Here is a 21,849-nt window from a genome sequence, read left to right as displayed (position 1 = left end):
TGCAGTTGCCAATACTGGACTAAAACCAAGACATCCCCCCTTCCCTTTGATACATTAGTGCTCAGATGACCCCAGAATGAAATACAGTACAAAGTTCTTGATCCAACAACCTTGGGACTTTGGAATTGCTTTTTATTCTACAGTTATTGGAATGTAACCCTCACTGGGGGTGAATATTTACTCTTTAGTTTTAAATGTAATTATATGTATTCTGACTCCTCAGCTGAAAATGTGGATATCCTTCTTGATTCCAAAAATTGAAGATGGCAATAATTTTGGTGTGAGCATCCAAGAGGAGACCTTGGGAGAAATCCGTACTGTGGAATCTGAGGCAGCTTCATTTTTCGACCAGATATCACGATATTATATGACACGTGCTAAGCTCGTGTCCAAGGTATGTATCACAATTTGTATTTGTCACTTATGGGTAACATGAAAGCTTACAATATTTAAGTATTTATTTAATTGAATGAACACATTTACTTTTGTAATAATGGCACCAACCTCTGGGTTAGAAGTAGAGGATGTCGCATGGCTTTGTTTTGGGTGAGGTGAATTCATCTCTTCATCACTGAAAGGAGTAGAAGAGACTGCCTGTAAAGATGAGTGAGATGGTAATAAAAGTTTGGGGAGTCGATGTACAATACAGGCAGTCTCAGGGTTACGTACGAATTCCATTCCTGTGGGCGTTCTTAAGTCGAACCACATACCCTATGTGCATATACTGTACCGTACTTACAGAACAATGTTTACAATCCCACTTCATCATACCCTAAGTCAGGGGTGGGCAATTATTTTTGATGGAGGGCCACTTCATGAATGGTGGCACACTTCGCGGGCCACAGGTTAACAGCGACGAGCCAGTATTGCTGCTATGTCTACCCAACTTCCAAAATTGTCTTTTCTGTAATTAATAAGAATTTTTTTTTCTGATTGCCAAATGCAGTGGCGGGCCACAGAAATAATTTGGCGGGCCAAATGTGGCCCACGGGCCGCACTTTGCCCACCCCTGCCCTAAGTCCTTATAAACTGTACTTCTAAATTCACTTAATTTAAGAGAAAAGAAGCAATAGAATGCTAAAATACAGTAAATTAAAGTAAAAATGTCCCCAGGAAATAAAATACTGTAATATAAATTTAAAGTTTAACCTCGTTCGTACCGGCGGATGTTCATAAGTCAGACATACGTAACCCAGGGACCTCTTGTACTTGTTTCTGTGGTAACTGGTTGCCTGCACTACCAGGTACGTGCTTGTAACCAGCTGATGTTTAGAGCCTCAAATTTGGCATTATTAACTGTTTTCCTTCTACTTATGGTAATTCAATGTTGCTCTACACCACCTTGTTAAAATAAGGAATTTTAACCATGAAAAAAATGTTGATGAAACCTGAGAGGGAGGTGCTTAGATCACTACAGCCCCCATCCCACATATATATATATATATATATATATATATATATATATATATATATATATATATATATATATATATATATATATATATATATATATATATATATATATATATATATATATATATATATATATATATATATATATATATATATATATATATATATATATATATATATATATATATATATATATATATATATATATATATATATATATATATATATATATATATATATATATATATATATATATATCACAACTGAATCATCACTCACATATCCAATAAGACTTAGTGATATGGAAAATTATGAAATACAAAAAACTCTCCTCTAAAGTGGGGGTTATGTTCCTCGAAAACACCATGTTCAGCGAGTCCGTGTTGGAAGAACTTATTATCTTTTGAGAATACAGTACTGTAATAAGATTTGGGGACTGGCTGCATAAATTGTCCATTTATTACTTAGATACATAGATCTTTTTATATTCTGTATCCAAACATGAAAAGCCATACCAATACTGTATTGTATATGAACTAATAATTTATAAAATCAGACAAAGACATTTTCACAGGATAAAGAGATAATATATCCATGAAATCCACTTCATTCTTGGAAACTTAGTTGTCAGAGGTAGATTATTTAATAAGGAGTAAATGGGAATAGGTTCCAGTCCTTTGTTATTCTATATTTTGCATATGCCAAAAATGAAAAAAAAAGCTACAATAAACAATGAAAATGATACATGGCAAATCATAAAATACAATGACATACATATTATGTACCCAAAATATCTCCTGCCACTGTGAAACTACCCTTTGGGCAATGCAGAGAGTGGGGCTATGGGTGACAGTTCAGCCAGGTGAGGCAGTTATCCAGAGACGTGTGTGTGTGTGTGTGTTGGCTGCGCGCTGTGTATACCATGACGTCACATTAGGAGAGACAGGCGGTTGTGCTGGTGAGACTGGCAACAAACTCTACAGGCAGTAAATAGAAAATGGTTATTTTGAGCTAAGCTTAAATTTAACTTCACAGTCAGTGGTGAAGAGAATAAAGTAAACTTATATCAGAGGTGTGTGTTTAATATAAAATAGGCCAAAGTTCCTAGATGCATTATTGACAAACCTCCCACACAGAATTTACACCTATGCTCTTCATTTTTCTCGTTTTATAGTTAAAATTATATTTAATTTATTTCTAAATCACATTAGAGTATTCAAATGATATTTCCACAAATTTTATAGTTTCATAACATGTAACAATGGCAACCTGTGTAGCCATCTCACAGGCCACAGCTGACTGGCAACGTACAACTTCCTATGTGTTGTGTTTTGAGATGTGCACTTCTTTTGATTGACTGAAACAAAACAGCTATGGCGATACATTCTAGTTGGAGTCCATTAGTTTTCTTTTTATAATTATTACTATTTTTCTTTATCATAAACACAAGAATAAGCGGGGGGGGGGGGAGGGAGACAAACTTCATGATAAAGAAGCTGCCTTCATGCCATTTTGTAACTTATTAAGAACATTAAATTTTTCTTATAATGTCATCACTATAGGCTTTTCATTACTCCACCACCACTTGGAGATGCTTTATGTTTGGGTTCTATAGTGATTAAGGGTTAATTTCATACACACACACACACACACACACAAAAAAAAAGAAAGTAGATCAACTCGGACAACACGCATTAGCATTACGACAGCTTACATGTGAGATGCGAAGCAAGAGGGAGTCGCAGGAGAGCGTCAGTTCTAGAAAGTACAAAAGTGCGCAAAGTGTACCACGTACAGTATACTCGAATGTTTAACATTTGGCAAATAATTGTTTGCAATTACTTTTGCGTGTATAAGCGAATCCGTGTTGAAGGATGGCTTACTGCAGTTAAAAGCCTTAAATTTGTCTTTATCAATTGTTTTTTTTATCTGTGATAATTTAACATACCACAATAACACCATGTTAGAATAGAAATGTTTTAGTAATAACAACTGAGGGTAATAAAAATCCTGTGTTTAATGATGATGAGGGAGATGATAGTAGAGGTGGAGGAGGTGATGCACCTGTTTCTATGACTTCTGCACTGACAGCCACAAGTGATCAGCTGATGTCTACAGCCTCAAATTATTTATCGGTAAATGTTTTGTTTTATTTTACCTACGATAATTAAATGTAGATTTACAACAGGATGTTATAAAAAAGATGTTTTAACAGCATAAACTTCCAGCAAGAAATATTGAGATGTTTATGTCACTACATGAGAGAAGAATATGTAATAAATATCCACAGCATGGAGTAAAATGGCGGTTGTATTAATCATTGTTATAATTACTTGAATGTAATTTATTCACTTTGTTATTGTCTTGTAACTGTTTGTAGATTTTTTAAGTGGCGGTGATTATCTTGAAATTCATTTAAGCATATGTATTTTAAATGTGGTTACACTTTATTGTTATTATTATTAATATATATATATATATATATATATATATATATATATATATATATATATATATATATATATATATATATATATATATATATATATATATATATATATATATATATATATATATACAGTATATATAAATTACCGGTGTACTGTACAGTATATATATTTCATGGCTTAGTCACTGTATTAACATTATCCATACTAACAATAGTTCATTGATAAGTTTATTAATAATCATAGAAAGATAATCATAGAAAATAGTTTATTTGTAGGAATGGCAACTCTATACCTGAGATGCCAGTTATGTCTCATCATTGAGAAGGTAAAGGCTACTAGTGACTCATTAATTGTATACTTACCGTACCTGTACACGAGATGGAAATTATGCACACACACACACACACTGATGATGATTTAATCTGCAAATTACTGAACAAAAATTGTTATATATATATATTACAAGGTAAGTTACCTGGCTTCACCTGGATGGAGGGATGGGATAGTGTGTGACATTACCTGCACTTCCCCTCCAAATTACAGCTTTCTGTCTTTAGAACTGGACCGACCTGTGGGTGGGAAGTCATGGTGAGCCCTTGATAGGGCTAAGAGCAAGCATTTATGATTTTCCAGTTCTTTGGAAAAGGAGACACATTACACACATGTATGCTCACGCAGAGAGTGTTTGTGTGTGTGTTTTGGACAGTTTTATTCAATGAAATTGTATTATTCAAACATATGGCATGACTTTACTCCATTGGGTGGTGTGTGATAGATAAGAAGAAATGAGATTGTGGAGAGAGGAACACTATATATGACATTGAAAATCCTACCATTCACTTGTATGATATTGTTGTCCTGAATAAACTAAAGTATCAAGGGCAGATTGCTATACATATCAAATTCTTACTTAATTTGTCTAACCAGTACCAAAAACTCCTGTGTGCATCTACTGAGAAAGGGAAGATTATAAAATATGATGTAAACAAATTGTCATATGCAGTAGCCAAAGGTGAAGCAACAGGAGACCAGAGCATCGAGTAATATGTAAAGGACACGATGGTTCAAGAGATTATCATTCTTGGCAAATTATTGTCTTTTAGCACATTTACAGCTGCTTATATCGTAACCAGAATCATCAGCATCCATAATAGGTGTAAAGAACTCTAAGGATTTGCCATTTCACTTTAATATTCTAAAAGTTATTTGGGAAAACAAATGGAAATTTTACTTGGTTTAGCAAATAAATGGCTTGTAAACAATACAAAACATGGGCTACTATCAACTACAGTGTTGATGTTTGGAATGACCACTTCCAAAAGTACTGTACAGTGATGTTTTTAGGTGATGGATGAATTTTTTAAATACATGACTTGGACAAGTTATTGGGTGAAATATGAAAGGTAAGACTTATTTTGCTGATATTGGGTGTTTTTAGAAATTAGAACTTAAGGTAAATCAAGACCTACTTTAAAACATTATTACTTTTTTCTTGAATGTGATTTGGTGAATTTCAGCTCACAGTTGTTCTGTTCTATATTTTACTGTTTCTTCTAGTTACAGTAATATCCCCATTAGCTGTGGCAATTGGTGCAGAGTGTTTCCTGGTTTGAGAGTTTTCTGGGTGCAGTATTGAGAACAATTTTCTTTTCCCTAGAAAAAATGCATATCTGAAATTTTTCTGGGCATTGATGAATGTTTCCACTTACAAACTACGCATCTGGCTTGGAGCACCATTGCTATGGAGGCTTAACTGCAGTTGGACAGGCACAGCAGTATTATTTATGCAAACACTACTGTACATGTACAGTATATTGCAAATAAACAAAATATACAGTAAAATCCCCCCAGTACTGTACTGTAGTGGACTAATTAAGCCACAGCAACATTGTTACCGAGACGGAATCCGTTATTTGGATGTACTTATCAGCAGGGAGGCACGGTTGTTCAAAACACCAACCAATACTGTATATTAAACACAGCTTGGCGTATTTATGCTTCATAATAATTTAGTTCAAGTGAAATAATCATACTTATGATATACTTTCGGTAAATTTAGTTGTTTTTTTATTTAATTTTAGATAATAGGTAGTAGGCAGCTACCAAACAGGGAGGTACTACCGCCTGGGAAGATATTGGAAGCATAATGTGTTTTCTAATGGTAGACTCTGCTGCCATATGGCATCACAAAAGTTTTGACCAAGTCCCAGATTGCTGATCTGTCTTTCTGCCTCATTTACACACAATTGCAGGGTCTCAATTGTTTCTCTTACTATTGACAACACAACATACATACTGTCGTTTCTCACTATTGATTGATTTTTTTCATTTTTGTATTTATTTATTATTATTGTTATTATACTTTTTATTTATTTTATTAATTATTATTATTATTATTATTATTATTATTAGTAGTAGTAGTAGTAGTAGTAGTAGTATTATTATTATTATTATAATTATTAGTATTATTATTATTATTAGTAGTAGTATTATTATTATTATTAGTATTATTAGTATTATTATTATTATTATTATTATTATTATTATTATTATTATTATTATTATTATTTCGCCCCCCAGGCCCCGATGTGCCCGGGTGGGCTAATCCCCGTAAAAATAAAAGAAAAAAAGTGCTAAAAAATATAAGTAAGGTTCTAGAAGCTTCCCGAGCCACAAAAGAAGATTCTTGAAGGTTTCCGACTCCTAACGTACATATGGGTGGCAGTGTGGTAGTGAAATGGATATGTTCATGAAATTCACTTAATTCTCGGGAACTTTGTTATCATAGGTAGATTTAACAATAAGTAAAGAGGAATAGGTTCCAATCCTCCGTTATTCTGTATTTTACATATGCTAAAAAATGAACAAAAGCTGCTTTAATATACAATGAAAATTATAAATAGCACATCATAAAATACAACAGATCATATTTTATGCAAAAAAATAAATAGCTCCTTCTGTCCTCTAACCATTCTATGGGTGAGTGGAGGGGGTGGAGAGTTCAGCCAGGCAGCATTTTTTTTTTCATTCCAGAATGTCACATTAAAATACTGTAATGAATTTCCCACAACTTTTACAGCTGACTGGCAATGTGTGTTATGTAAATGTAGATTATGTGGGTGTGTTGTGGTGATGAAGTGTTTCACATTTATGCTTTCAGTAAATTTAGAGTGGTATTTTATTTACACTATGAAAGATTTTTTTTTTCATTTCTCTGTTCACTGGTACCTTGGTTCATAAATAAGTGAGAGATAAGGGAAGCAACACATGCTTCTGCTCCAGAGCCAAAAAAGTGGTATGAGAGGAGGAAGGATTGGCGGGTGACAGTTGGCCTGCATCACCTCACATGCGCACATACACATACGTACACATGATGACCACCAGCACCACACGTGTTGCACTGCTCATCAAATAGTTTTATCTTATCCCCTTTGCTACAATCTCTTCCCTAGTAGCACCACCACAATCACTTCTCCAGCACCACAATCACTTTACCACCACCACAATCACTTCTCCAACACCACAATCACTTGCCAGCACCACAATAATCACTTCTCTAGCACCACTACCACCACAATCACTTCCCAGCGCCACAATAATCACTTCTCTAGCACCACTATCACCACAATCAATTCTCCAGCACCACCACCACCACAATCAATTCTCCAGCACCACCACTACAATCACTTCCCCCAGCACCACTACAATCACTTTTCCAGCACCACCACAATCACTTCTCCAGCACCATCACAATCACTTCCTCATCACCACCACAATTACTTCCCCAACACCACCACAATAACTTATCCAGCACCACCACAGTCACTTCTCCAGCATCATCACAATCACTTCTCCAGCACCACCACAATCTTTTCCTCAGCACCACCACAATCACTTCTCCAGTATCATCACAATCACTTCACCAACACAATAGTTTCTCCAACACCACCATAATCATTTCCCCAACACCACCACCAGTCATTTCTCCAGCACCACCACAATAATATCCCCAACACTACCACAATCACTTCTCCAGCATCACCACCACTATCACTCGTCACACACACACTCGCTCGGCTCACACGAGTTTTGCTACTCCACCATGTCTGAGTTGACAGATAAAGACACTGCTGACCACTCACTAGCACCCTACAACCAAGAGAGTGATGCAGGTAACAGCGATTCTGACCTTGGAGATGACACCGATGCCATGGAGAGAACTCACATAGTTCAGTCCAAGAAGCAGTAGTTACAAAAAACGTGCAGAAAATAAAGGTAACCAACAATTTCCTTCTCCTTTTCCCTAAAGAGCATGCCTAGACTTCCCTGGGGCTACACTAACTATTGACAAATATACGCGGTTACAGCAGGCAACAGCACGACACCCAGGAGCCCATTTCTCGCCCAGAGCTTACACAATGGGATATGATATCCTGAAGAATGATCTAGAAAGCCTAAGAAACCTTGCCAATGATGAACTAGCAGGAATAACTTTGCAACACCCACCATTGACGTCAAACAGGATTGCTATAATGATCAAAGTACTTGACCAGTTCCAAAATCTCATACTATATTGTAATGTGACCATTACAAGGCCGAGGTGGTTCAAAAGCAGGAATCCGGTCATTGTTGATTGGATAGGACCTGAGGACTTAACCTAGACTGTCAATGTCTCTAGTGCTTACGTTTATCTAACACTAGACATCTATCAGCCCCCATCCAAGAGATGTTACAAATGTCAGTGATGGGGGCATGTGGCTTGTGTTTGCCCTTCTCAGAGACCATGGAGTGGTTTCTATGTATGACTACACACAACAGAGATCTACAGTTAGAAGATTACTGCAGGTGAATCTGTAAAAACAATGCATCAATTGCAAGACTGATGCATTCCCTACAACTGCCCTCAAGCTCCCCCAGCATCTAAGCCTGCCACTATATAGGTGACAGGAAGCTCTACTGCTATAGTGTAGCCCCCTAGGAACGACCCATAGTTCATCCGTACCTAACCAACTGGTACCAGCTGTTAACAGCAGATCCATATGGGAGAGGTGTAACTGGAAGTTGCCAATGCTTCCACTGAACACGCAAGCAACATAGTGAACACTGCCATGGAAAATGACCTACAACAGCTCAAAGATCAACTGGCAATGTGATTTTCATCAATATAACAATTGTAATGGAAATGATTATTCTGAAATGACAGTGCCAGATGTGGAAACTCAAGATCCACCAGGAACTTGTGTCAGAACAGAGGAAAACGGTGATACTGGGAACAGTTTTAATGAGGCTTCTGTGGATATAGTCATTGAAGATGAACAAACAAACAGAAAATGGATGTGATGTAGATAGTGATAACTCCTATTCCATTCATGCTCCAGAAATTTGTCTAAAAAACAATCCAACCTCCTGCCTGCAGAAGGGACAGGCAGCATGGAAAAAAACAGTATCATAAAATGCCTTCAGCTTCTTTCCAAATATAGTACAGTACATAATGACCAGTGTTAGTACCAGACAGAGATACAGAGAGGTGAAGGTGATGAGTTGGAACATCTTATCCTTCAGAAAACGATACCCTGACCTCCACCACAAAGTTGTGATGAGGACGTTGGTATTGTGTGCCTACAGGAGTGTCTCGCACCTAATGGTAAGCTCCCACCCAGTCTGTCCAATTATGTGTATTATTATCCCAGTTCTACACATACATGTCTGATGTATGTAAAGAAATTGCTACCATATGTACAGTCCCCTCCAGGTGTGTTGTTACCCCCTACTGTTCCTCCTTTGCTCAGGTGGTATTCAAGTAGTGCAACATTGCCACATGAGCAAGGGAGGCATGGTAGGGTTGTAACAACTTAAGTGGAGGTGACTGCACCTCTTGTATCAAAAAGGACAACCAACTTTCAAGATCATGGGATCACTATCCACCTGGGCAACTCCAAAATCAGTGTATTACTTGCATATATATATATACTGAACCCACTGTCCTAATTGGTAACCTGAACACTAAACACAAGGAATTAGGTGACTACCACTAACACCAGTAGTAGGAGACTTCTCTTGCTACTAAGTGCATATGAAGATGTCCATATCATTGGTAATAGTGAGCCAGTACATCTATGACAGGGCTCTATACAAGTGTGTTGGCTTTAATCTGTCATATACAACTCAAAGTTCTAATGTGGTCACTGATCTTATGTCTGATCACAAATCAATCCAAGCCAGTGTACTGTACATGTAACCAATGCCACCCACTCTGATGGTAAACTTAACAGACAATAGACTCGCAGTCGAGCAACAACATGAAAACCAGTTTATACTGTAGCTGTCATCAAAGACTTGAACAAGGATTACAAGCCTGACTGCAACCAAAGTCTCCATGACTATCTTGTAGTTAGGACTGATGCAATCTTCACCAACAATGCCTCTACCAAAAAGAGTTGGAAATAGGAACAGACTACAACAGTGTTATGATGACCCCAGGCTGAAAGAACTTAAGTCTATAGCCAGGCTGGTTGGTAAGGGTTACAAACAACACAGTAAACCTCAAATGCTAAAACTTTCAAACTTCCCTTACTGCAGTCCAGAAGCACGCAAATGTCAACAGCCTGAACCAACACCCACTCCTTAACAAACCTGGAAAGACATAAACACAGGTAAAAAACAGTCTGCACAACTCCCATCCAAACCCATTGCAGGGCAAACAGCACGACGAGTGTGATGTTTCTTATACTGTATTGTACTGAGTGGAAGCTGGATGCCACCCTCACCACGGGTAGATCCACTGCCTCTGATGAGGACGGAGTCACTTACAATATCGTTAAGATTACGAAGGCGTATGCCGGGCAATCCATTATTGGCATTTGTACAATATGAGTCATGCCAACTACCCACATCATTGACCAACAGTATTGTATGTAATGAATGTACTGGGTATGTATCTTTATATAATTTACCTAAATATCTTTCTTGTCAGAAACGGTCATCCCAACGATTATAATTATGAATAAACTCATATAGAAATACATCATTACTTCAGGACGAAATCGGACAGATTTGCAACAGCCAATCAGCTGTAACTCTTAAGGAGGGGGCGGAGCATCTTTTCTCAGCTGGGAAAAAATGTACTAAAGTCATATTATGGGAGCCCCTACACTTACCGACACCTTTCAAAACATAATATCTTTCAGTGTTAACTACAGTTTCTTACAAACAAATGTTACTGGGGCAGTTACTTGTAATATTTGCTGTTCAATTTTTTAACAATGCACTTATGGTATACAGTATTCATTTAATGCTCAGTAACAGTTGCCCTCTTGAAAAAACAAAACATGGGAGAACTGTTAAAAAGTAAATGTTGGTAGGTTTAACTGACACCGAGGATATAGTTTTCAAATCGCAGTTTAGAGGGTCAAGTTACCTGCCAGTTATAGGCCTAGATCAACCATTTTAGTTGAAATAATTGTGAAATAATTGAAGTCGTCTTATATGCCTGGTCGACTTATAAGCCGCACTATACGGTAGCTGTCTTTGCAAAACTTTTGAGGGGATGGTTCTTGGTAGACTCTTATATAGAGTTGGAGAATACATGTCCCCTAGCATAAGTGGCTTCACCCATGAAAATTTTTACATAATTACTATACCACATTCCTAGCTGCATGGAGATGAAAGGCGCAGATACACCACATTTCTTGACCTAAAAGCTCCATTTGATATTGCCAATAGGCAACTTATATTGTACGAACTAGCCAAATTGGATATAGGAGGTCGGCTATTACATTGGATTAGTGGTTACCTAACCAACAGAAGGGCTGCTTCACAGTATCAGGGTTACAAAGGTGAGGTCAAAGATATGCAACCTGGCACTGCCAAGGTGGAGTACATAGTCCTACTTTGTTCAGTGTTCTTATGAATGCTGTATTAACCCCTTTCTTATAGGCAGAAGTATTTATATAAATGGGTTAATTACATTAGACTTATATACTCTATCACTCTCTGTAACTTTCCACTAGCTATGAGGTAGCATGTTCAGAGCATGTGTTAATGTGTGACTACGGGAAGGCGCGTCACTTAGTGCCGAGCTAAAGCATTAAATAGCTGGCTCTCTGACCACTTAATGCGGGCAGTAGTTTGATATCCTTGACTAGAGGAAGACGTTATTGAGAGCCATCGTGAATGGTTCCGTCTTCCCTCGAGGGAGGATGCCGGATATATTTCCGTTCTCCCTCGACGGGTATTACAGGCACTCTTACTCAACCCCTCACCCCAACAGGACGTGTTTTAGAAGAGCTATTTAACATAGCCTCCATCCTCATTTAACTCTCACAGTTATAGTGATTAAGTTACGGTGATATACACTTGTAACTGTATATATAATATATTTTTTAATAAATAGAAGAAAGACAGTTGGGTTTTGCTACTAAAACCTTATATACTTTGATCTATATTTTAGTTTGTCTAAAATATAAGGTAGCGTGTTTCTCAAGTGATGACAACCCAGGAAGGTTATTACATATATGAGAGTTTCACAAGTAACTGTTATACACACTAACATTCACCTCAACAGATACACAGTTGGTAAAGGTAGAGATATATGTTCTCCCCATTACTGTGTTATACTACTGTAACAAAGAAGTAACCGTTATAATGCACTATTAAAGTCAATCCCAGACAGCCTCAGCCATATTTCTATTAGTTATCTAGATGACATAATTATACATACTAAAACTAATCGTGAAATGCAAACCACCTTGGACCACGTACACTTGCACCAAAAAGTATTGGTGCAGGGTGAGATCGACGACTTCCGAAATGATGCTTATACACTGTGATATGTCGGGAGGGTTGATAAGTGTATCCTCATAACCCCCCCTCACTAGGTGTTGTCATATGGCTGACAGTCAGTGTGTTTGTTTCCTCTTCGGATTGTTGCTTTGTGTCGACTGAATGATGAGTGAGGGTTCGGTCTCGGTGAACGTGGGTATAAAACAGAGGCAATGTGAAGCAGTAGAGATCTACATATACCAGATGACACGGAAACCTCAGAGGGAACACGAGGAGCTATTGTTGCTCTTCATAACGAAGGGTTCGGCGTCACAGATATTAGCTGGTGGGTTGGTGTCCACAGGAACACCGCTGCACGATGGATTCGGCGATACCTCGAAACTGGTGCTACAGACGACAGGTCTCGGAGTGGCCGTCCATGCTGCACCACCCCTCAGGACGACCAGGTTGAGTGGTTTATTTGGTAGCATAAATTAATGTGGCAATATTCACAAGTATCACAAATAATTTTGTTAACAGGGAGCTCCTCATATTTCATACTTTCTATTTATCACTTCCCGACCTTATTTATAACGGTTTGTTTCACTTGACCAGGCCATAGTAGCTGTTCAGCAGGATTACAGGGCTGCCAACATACGGCTGGAGCAACTCGCCTTTCCCAATACCTATCGTCACTGGTCTCAAATTGTTCACACTACAGTATGCACCGATACTTTTTGTTGCGAGTGTACATGCAACCTATTGATAACCTTGATCTCTTCATTTCCACTGAGAAAACTAAGGTATTCAACAGACAAAGGCAGGAAATATGACTGCGGACAACTTCTTATTTCCTGCCTCTGCTGACAGCCAAGTAATAGTTCAGTGTGATTCTGATCTTTTAAAATGTTAGTTTTTGCCTATTGTAGTTTTACTGATATGTAATTTGTCTTAGTATGCCTTATTGTGGGTAAAAATAAGTATATATTAAATGCGTCCTCTTAAAGCGTGAATTTGCTACCAGAGTTTAACAGTTAATTTATGTATAAGATTTCTGATAAACTTCCTACGTGCTCATGTTTGAAATAATGACTGTATGTATCTTTTTATAATTTAGCTAAATATCTTTGTCAGAAACGGTCATCCTAACAATTATGAATATACTCATTTAGAAATACAGTACATCATTACTTCAGGATGAAATCGAACAGATTTGCAACTGCCAATCAGCTGTAACTCTTGAGGAGGGGGTGGGGCATCCCTTCTCAGCTGGGAAAAATGCACTATAGTGCCTGAGGAAATTTCTATGTACCAACCTTGACAAACAATGTACAGTACAGTGATATCCCCGTTAGCCGGAACAATTGGTGCGAAGCACTTCCGGGAATGAGAGATTTCGGGTTAACGAGACGACTCGCTCAAAGCAGGAAAAAATTCCCTCATCCCCGGACTTTCTGCGTAACGTTTAAATGTTCTCGGAAGTTCCAGAAATTGCCCAATACATCATCTCTCAAACCTGGAAAAAAAAAATCCCCCATCCCGGGAATTTTCCAGGTATCGGGAAAATTTTCTCAGAATTTTCCGGAAAATGTGCCCCTCTGAAAATGGTTCCCAAAGCTGGAATTTTCTGGAAAATTCCGCCTTTGGGAATGATTTTCAGAGAAAATTTCAATTCCGGCTATTGGAGAGTTCTGGGTTTGAGGGACTCCGGCTAACAGAGATATTACTGTACTGGGAATACTCGGTAACACTCAATGCCATAATATCCTGAGTGTGGGGTGCACAATAAACTGGCTGTTGTCTGCGGCAAATTTAAAAAATTCAATTCATACTCTGTAATTAATATTTCCACCTATTTATTTATATCCTTTTTAACTGATTGGTGAATGTTGTTTTAATAAAATTATCGTAAAATCAATTGTATTTTTACAAAAATTATAGTACAGTACTGTTCTGAAAATCAATTTCTTACCTTATCCTATGACGATTATGATTGAAGGCGACGCAGCTATGTTGTTGTGTTGTGGACTGGCCTGGCGGGACCACGTGGTGCATTCTACGCCACTCCACAACAATAACAAATGACCCTAACGATTGCCAAGATTTTTTATTTACATGTATTTTTTTTAATAATTTTTTTCCAGGATTCATTTCACATGATAGTATTGTATTGTACTGTATTAGCCAATCGTAGCTCACGAGCACTCTGAGCCTACCCACCCATGCCCTTGGCACATGATGTAATCGGTTGGAAATTCATTTGAATGCCCGGAACGGATAGATGGTATTTCTCGGAATGCAAAAATTTTATTTTCCGGGTAATGGAAGGTTCCAGGGATCAAAGACCGGCTAATGTGGTTATTTATTTCCTACACTTATCTGACTTAATTTTCAGTGAAAAATCAGTTTGGAGTGGTTTAAGCAATGGTAGAGGTCCAGTATATTATTAAGATTAAAGAATTTCATAATTTTCAAATACTTGTTTTCTCCTTTCAGGTTGCCAAATATCCTCATATTGATGATTACCGCCGAACTGTAGTGGAGTTAGATGAGAAGGAATATCTGTCTTTACGTATTACGTTGTCTGAGATCAGGAATCATTATGCTACACTCCATGACATGATCACGAAGAACATGGAGAAGATCAAGAAGCCACGCTCTACCAACTCTATTGAGGCCATGTACTAATATGTCGTCATTACCTATAAACTTTCCTGACCTTCTGTCAATTGTGTAATGTCCAAGAAATATCATATTTCATGTGTAAAAAAAAAGGAAAAAAAAGAAAAAAAAATGAGCACAAGAAATGGTATTACTTTTAAGGGATTCCCTTTTTTATTTTTTATTCAAGGTGTATCAGTTTATAGTTTATGGAGTATTGAACATAAAATATTCCTGTTAACCTTGGGGAAATTTATTTGTAATACCTGTATCTGACTGCATATGATTACGGAAAGTATTATTGCACTGTTATTCATGGAAATTTAAAGAATGAAGCACTGGCATACATGCTCAAATTATTGTTATTCATATTTGTTTGATTTATATCCTATTGTAATATTTGGTATTAGATAAGAGCCATAGCTTCTTGTGGTCGTATGGTACATGTTGTTGGTAAAAGAAAAAATTACATTATTTTTTAATATTTACAAATAAAACTTATCAGTACGTACTGGGCATTACATATAACACATCTATTTACTGTACCCTTCATAAGATTGCAGTCACTACTACAGTATTCACTCATAATTTATTGCATACAGTACTATATCACAGGTAACTGTCTCATTGGGGAAATATGCAACTGCTAGATAGTTTTAATTTGTTTGGAAGTTGAAAATGCTTTGAAAGAATAGCAATTCTATTTTCAACCAGAAAATGCAAATAACCTATAGGAGGTTTTTCTGTATAAAGGTGGCAGCTATATTAAGAATTATTCCTCAGTGAATCAGATTTTTAGCTACCTGGATTATGATACAGTTGTACTGTACAGTAGTTCCTTTATGTGCCACAGCTGGTAGATGTATTATGAAATTTCTTGTAAGAAATGAGCTGTTTTAATAATGATTTCATACAATTTTTTGTTTTATATATAGTATACAGTATATGCAGCAGTAGATTCTCACAGGATTTGCAAGGCATGTCACCTCAGAAAAAAATGTGATTAGCTGACACACACTTCTCTCTGTATTCCATAAGAAAATGGTGCAAATCAGATTCTTATAGAGAGAAACACTGTACTGCACTGTACTGTGTAAGTGACTTTATCCAGCAATGTGATATGTTGTTTCCAGCATTTTTTTTTTTTTTTAGGGGTTTGAGCTACAAAGTAACAACCGCTTGTGTATGGGGTTCCCTGTCTGCTGAATAATATTGTCTGGCGTTAGCCAAATAAAATATTAAAAGTAGTGTCCCTGTAGTGAAGGGGCTTAAAGATTACATTAATTGAATAGGATATTTAAGTTATAAAGAGTATTAGAAATGAATGAACACTTGACTCATATCTGCCTACCCTTCAGAGAAGGGAGGCTTACTGTTATTACCTTTTTTTTTCAAATCTTGTTGCTCTAGACCCTTACCCAGGCCATAACTTCTTGACTGTTACACCTCGAGTCAACGGACTTTGGCCCTTAATAAGTCATGTCTTGAAGATGTCTTATGCTACAACAAGGTTCCTGACCCCCCCCCCTTTATTTTCTTATTTTTTATTTATTTGTTTTTATTCTCCAGTTATCCACTTTTTTTTCCAATTAGGGTCGTCAAAGCAAGTACGTACCTATAACCTTTTATGACCAGATGCCCTTTCAAGAGTGACTCATGTAGCATCCTACTAAGCCTACAAGTTGCGACCCAGGACACTCCCAAAAACAGGTGACTTGAATGAATCCATTGATGAGTTGTACCTTCTTAGTGCAACCATCACCCTTAACAGGGAAGATTAGAAAGAATTTCCCCCTGATGCCGAGGTGTAATAAGTTATGATGTCATATCAACAATTTGAAATCTGCACTTCACTTTACAGGTTGGCCCACAGAGCTTGATTTTAAGACCACCTCACTTCACCCACCATCTTCATTTGTTGTAGAAGATAACCTAAGTGGTGATATGTTGTGGGTGGATGTATCATCCTATAGAAAAGGGCCTAGGTACAGTATAGGCAAACTTAGTAGTTGTTTGTGGCCCAACACCTCAAGACTGGGTAGCCATAGGGAGCAAAGTTACATCCTTTTATTCTTCATCTAGAGCCATCATACTTCTCAGTTTGGTAGAATTGCTTCCCATGGAGGTGTTAGATGAGCCTTACACTTGAACTACCGGTAATTCATACCTCTTGCCTTCCCTTTTGTAGGTGGGCTGTGGTATACAGAGATGTATGATCACAGTGTAAAGTTTTGTAAATGGAGGATTGATCCTGGAATTTTACTTTATAGCTGAGCTGAGATCAACCAATTTGGCTTTCTATCCTTCATTTTGGGTTGTTGAAATGAACTAGAACTGAGTCATTGATATGGTAATATTATTTAATTGCCATGTTAATCGAAGGCTAATTGGAGCGTACTTCTTCAGCTCGTATACAAAATCTCTAACTTCTTTCATGGATACCTTTGTGTCAAATTTCTCTTTGGGATCCTGGCATGAATGGGAAAGATTGTCTTCATTTTCAAATTTGTTCTATGTTGAAATTTTTCTCAACAAATTTGGTCAGGGCCTTGAGGTTTCACCTCTTAGAATTGTCTGACTAAACAGAATTGCTAAATCTGAGCTCTCATCAAATGGAATTTCAGGATCAATTATACACTTGTGTAAGATTGTCTGTGCATAAGACTGTATGTGCAAGTGTGTATGTCAGTGAGAGAATATGTCTGTGCATAAGCTTGTGTAATTCTGTGCGTGGATGTGTGTCTGCATACATGAGTGTGTAATATAGTACAGGTACAGTATTAGCATATTAAAGATTATGTCATCATTACTGTTTTACAGTCATTTTCCATACTTGTGTGGGTTCACCATGATTACCTGATGACAGCTCTCCATGCTGCATGGTCTCTTGCACTCACTTGTAAGGTTCATATATAATGAGATCATTTCTTACATCTTGACATTTTTGGCCTACTCCCTGCTCTCTTTCCCTTTGCATTCAAACTCATGAAATTCTTGACCCACATGGTCTCCCCCATTCTCTCTACATGCCCAAACCATCTTAGCCACCCTCCTAGCTATAAACAGGTTTTCTATCTTTTAGTGATGCAATGCACTTCCATCCTGCCATTTCCATTTAACTTATTCAAGCCTAAAATTGTTATCCTTTTTAATAGAATTTGCAGGAGGGAATATTGAATGTACATACCTCATATAAGCCCCAGTTTGACTGTATATTACATCTTTAATATGAAGCAAACACTGCGATTACCATTGAAGTTGCAACATTCTGCAGTGTGTTATTTATACCACTGCATTGCTTTTGTACTCCCATCTACACTTCCTACACATTATTTAGGTACTGCTGACACCTTTCCTTACAGACGGCACATGGTCATTTTCCACTTCTCACTACAGGTCCTTTACTACTCATGCCACTAATCATAACTTGTTTTTGCCACATTCATTCACAAATCTTTTCAATCCATTCCTTCCCATTTCTAAAATTTATTCACTGCCTCCTTAATACTCTCAACTGTCAACATATAATTACATGTGCAGACCAGTCCTGAAATCTCACAATAGTGCCTCTAATGCCCTGATAAATAGAAGGAGGCTCAAGGCAAACTCTTGATGGACTCCTACTTTCACTTCAAATTCTTCACTCTCCTTACCATTTACTCTCACAGGTTCTTGAGCCCTCATACAAAGCCTTAACCACTCGAACTAGAAACTCCTAATTTTCTCATTGCCCACTATACTACCTCACATGGCACCCTGTCAAATGCCTTCTCTAAGTCTACAAATACAAAATACAGCTTTCCTCATTCCCTAGATATTTTATCTTGTACTGTAGTTACCTGGCCATAAATATTGTCTCTGTGGTCCCCCTGCCTAGTATTAACCCAAACTGTATTTCATTTATGTCCACTCTCCCTTATCAGTTTCTTGATCACTTTCCACAACATGATCTAATAGTTTCAGCCCTCTGTAGTTTCCATGTTCAAATGCATCAACTTTTCCCTTGGAAAGATTGTGTACGTGTATATAAGGGTATGAATATAAGTGTGTGTGCACACAAGATCCCGAGCCATTCCCTTGCATTCTTTCACTGGCTTTTGTCCAATGTTGGATTTATTAATTATGTTGGATAATTGTCTACTACCAGTTTTTACAACATCTATTCCCTCAGTAGGGTTTTGTAGGGGTAGATGCTTTCTCCTGGTATTGAAATAAATACTAAATGTAAAGTCAGCTGTATCAGTTCCCTCTTTTCTCTGAAATTCTGTAAAAATACAAGGAGCTGGATTAGTTTTGGGGGGAACTGTGTTGATTTTTTTTTTTTTTTTTTAATCTAGTAGGATGTAGCACTTTTCTCTTGACTCATTGGTGGCTGGATTGGCATGTTTAAGTCCTGTGGTTTGTCACACAAGTGGGGTAATTCCTTTCTACCTGGTTGCAGAATTATTACCTAATTTTACGGGGAGTGAAAGATGGAAGAGTGCATTACCATCCACAATATTTCCTTACGTAACTAAAGCCATATCCATACTGCCTCTAAGGGATCCTATTTCAAAGCTCATTCAACAGAGTCCAGAGCTTATTTCGATTCCTCTGACTTTGAATAAAAGAGTGGGAATAGAATTTTTTTTTCCATGTTCTTATTTTACACAACCTGCCTGTGTGAATTTTCTAGATAATGTTCCCTGCTTAGTACTGTAGTAGTGTAGCCCAAGCTTGATATTTGGGAGATCTTCATGAAAGAGTTGCCTCATTAAATTCCATCTTTGATATATTACAAACACTTGATGGCTCAGGATTTTTAAGTTGGAACTACCAACACACTGACTTGCTTAGTGAAGCTCATAACTGGAGGCATTACATGCTGAAAGATATTGGCGTGGGTCATGTTATGGCCATTCCACAGGCCTCTGGGACATCAGCTAGACATTGGTTATCCCAACTTCCAAGATGACACTAGAGAATTACGTAGCAATGAGGAGTTTGTAAGGTTAGTTCCGATGACTTTTTATTGCTCTGAAGTAGGGTCAACTTTCCTGTTAGAATGCATGTCGCAATAAGTTGGAGCTTTTATTTTTCCCCTCCTCATTTTCTAGCTGATTTTGCTACATGAGTTGCACGTGAAGGGTGGCTGATTATAAATGGAGGACTAATCCTGAAATCCCGGTTAATGATATAAGCCAGGAAAGAGTGACTTGAATCCTTCCTTCCTCCCTGGGGAGTCTTTGGAAGCTGGCTGGAAGGAAGGTGTTGCTGCATTCATGCTCTGGCTGAACCTGTCAACTGTAGAACAAATTTTACACTGCAGTATTGGTGAAACATCCCAGTTTGTTACCCTTCAGCCTTAAGTGGTTACTTCTTTTTTCAGGGTTACAACTTCAACAGAAGGTTATGACTAATCATTGGATTAGTTCGAACTGCCTAGGTTTAGGGTGTCCTGCATTCCATCCTGTTGGCCCTGGTAGGATATTACACAAGTTACTCTTTCCAGGCTCCATAATAAAAAGGGATTTCAATGCCGATTTTTCAAATCTAAGTTTACTGGAAGGGAAAACAGATATTGTCACCCAGATAACCTCTAGCATCTTAGGTAATAGTATTTGGTGCCAGATTTTCTATATTGAAAGAAGACTGAAGGTTGCCTGAGATTACACTGTCTTACTGTACTTAGTTCTCTAGTTTTAGATTTCTGTTTAGTAATTTCCTATCCAATGTACTATTCAGAAATAATTAATTATTGTTTACAAATTTAGTTTGTAATAAATTACTGAGCATTGTATGAACACTTAGAAATAGCTGCCCTTGGAGTATATTGCACCAGTTTTCAGTTACAAATAAATAAATCGTTGAACATTCATTTTACAGACAATCAAATGACTGCCCCCCCATACACAGTGACACAATGTTATATCTTTATCCAGAACACAACACACTTCACTCAAATTATGGGTGAGCTTGGTTTTGATGACACATTTCTTGAAAAATAGATGGAAACATTTTCATGATAAATATCAGTGGTAATTTTTCCCACATTTTTATGCACTTTGTACACTAACTGCAACAATCTTTCCCACATCTCTGGACCTTGTACATTTGGTAATGAAATTGCCGGACCTCCGTTGTTTGCCACTGTGGACTTTTTTCTCATTTGTCTTTGCTGCTTTTTTATTAAAATATAAAATTTGTGATTTCCTTTTTGTGGCACTACTGTACTTAAGCTATATGTATATTTTATTTTTTCCTATGATGTTTCTCAAGTTTACTCCCATTTTTAAAACAGAACACAGCCACTGCAATTGATGAGTATTCATAATTTATTTTTATTTTTTAAGAGTTTTATCCAAACTGTATTATAATGTAATGATCTTCATGAATAGCTAATATGGATCTACTGTAGCTAAATATATGGGCTTTGAGGCCAGAAAACCCCCATATGAAATAGAGGCAAAGTGCTAAATAATTAGCTAGTCCTAGATCCATAGAAAGATTTCTTAGAGCCAGATGTACCTATTGCAAGCAGTTTGGATGTGTGTCATCTGCTCCTCACCGACTCCATTCATAGCTC

The 21,849-nt window shown here is 37.3% G+C and overlaps 1 protein-coding gene across 2 annotated transcripts in view; it reads left to right on the top strand.

The window, feature by feature from the left end:
- The window catches only part of LOC121878216 (proteasome activator complex subunit 3-like), a 33,121-nt gene extending 17,470 nt beyond the window's left edge, over positions 1–15,651 (top strand). For both annotated transcript variants that reach the window (XM_042384298.1, XM_042384297.1), the window contains exons 5-6: positions 224–394; positions 15,120–15,651. In XM_042384298.1, coding sequence (XP_042240232.1) covers positions 224–394; positions 15,120–15,311 — 363 coding nt within the window. In that variant the 3' untranslated portion in view covers positions 15,312–15,651. The remainder of the gene's footprint in view (positions 1–223; positions 395–15,119) is intronic.
- The last annotated feature ends 6,198 nt before the right edge of the window (positions 15,652–21,849 follow it).

This window comes from Homarus americanus, unplaced genomic scaffold, assembly GCF_018991925.1.
Source record: "Homarus americanus isolate GMGI-L3 unplaced genomic scaffold, GMGI_Hamer_2.0 scaffold45562, whole genome shotgun sequence".
NCBI lineage: Eukaryota > Metazoa > Arthropoda > Malacostraca > Decapoda > Nephropidae > Homarus > Homarus americanus.
This window is presented reverse-complemented; position numbering and strand designations above follow the sequence as displayed.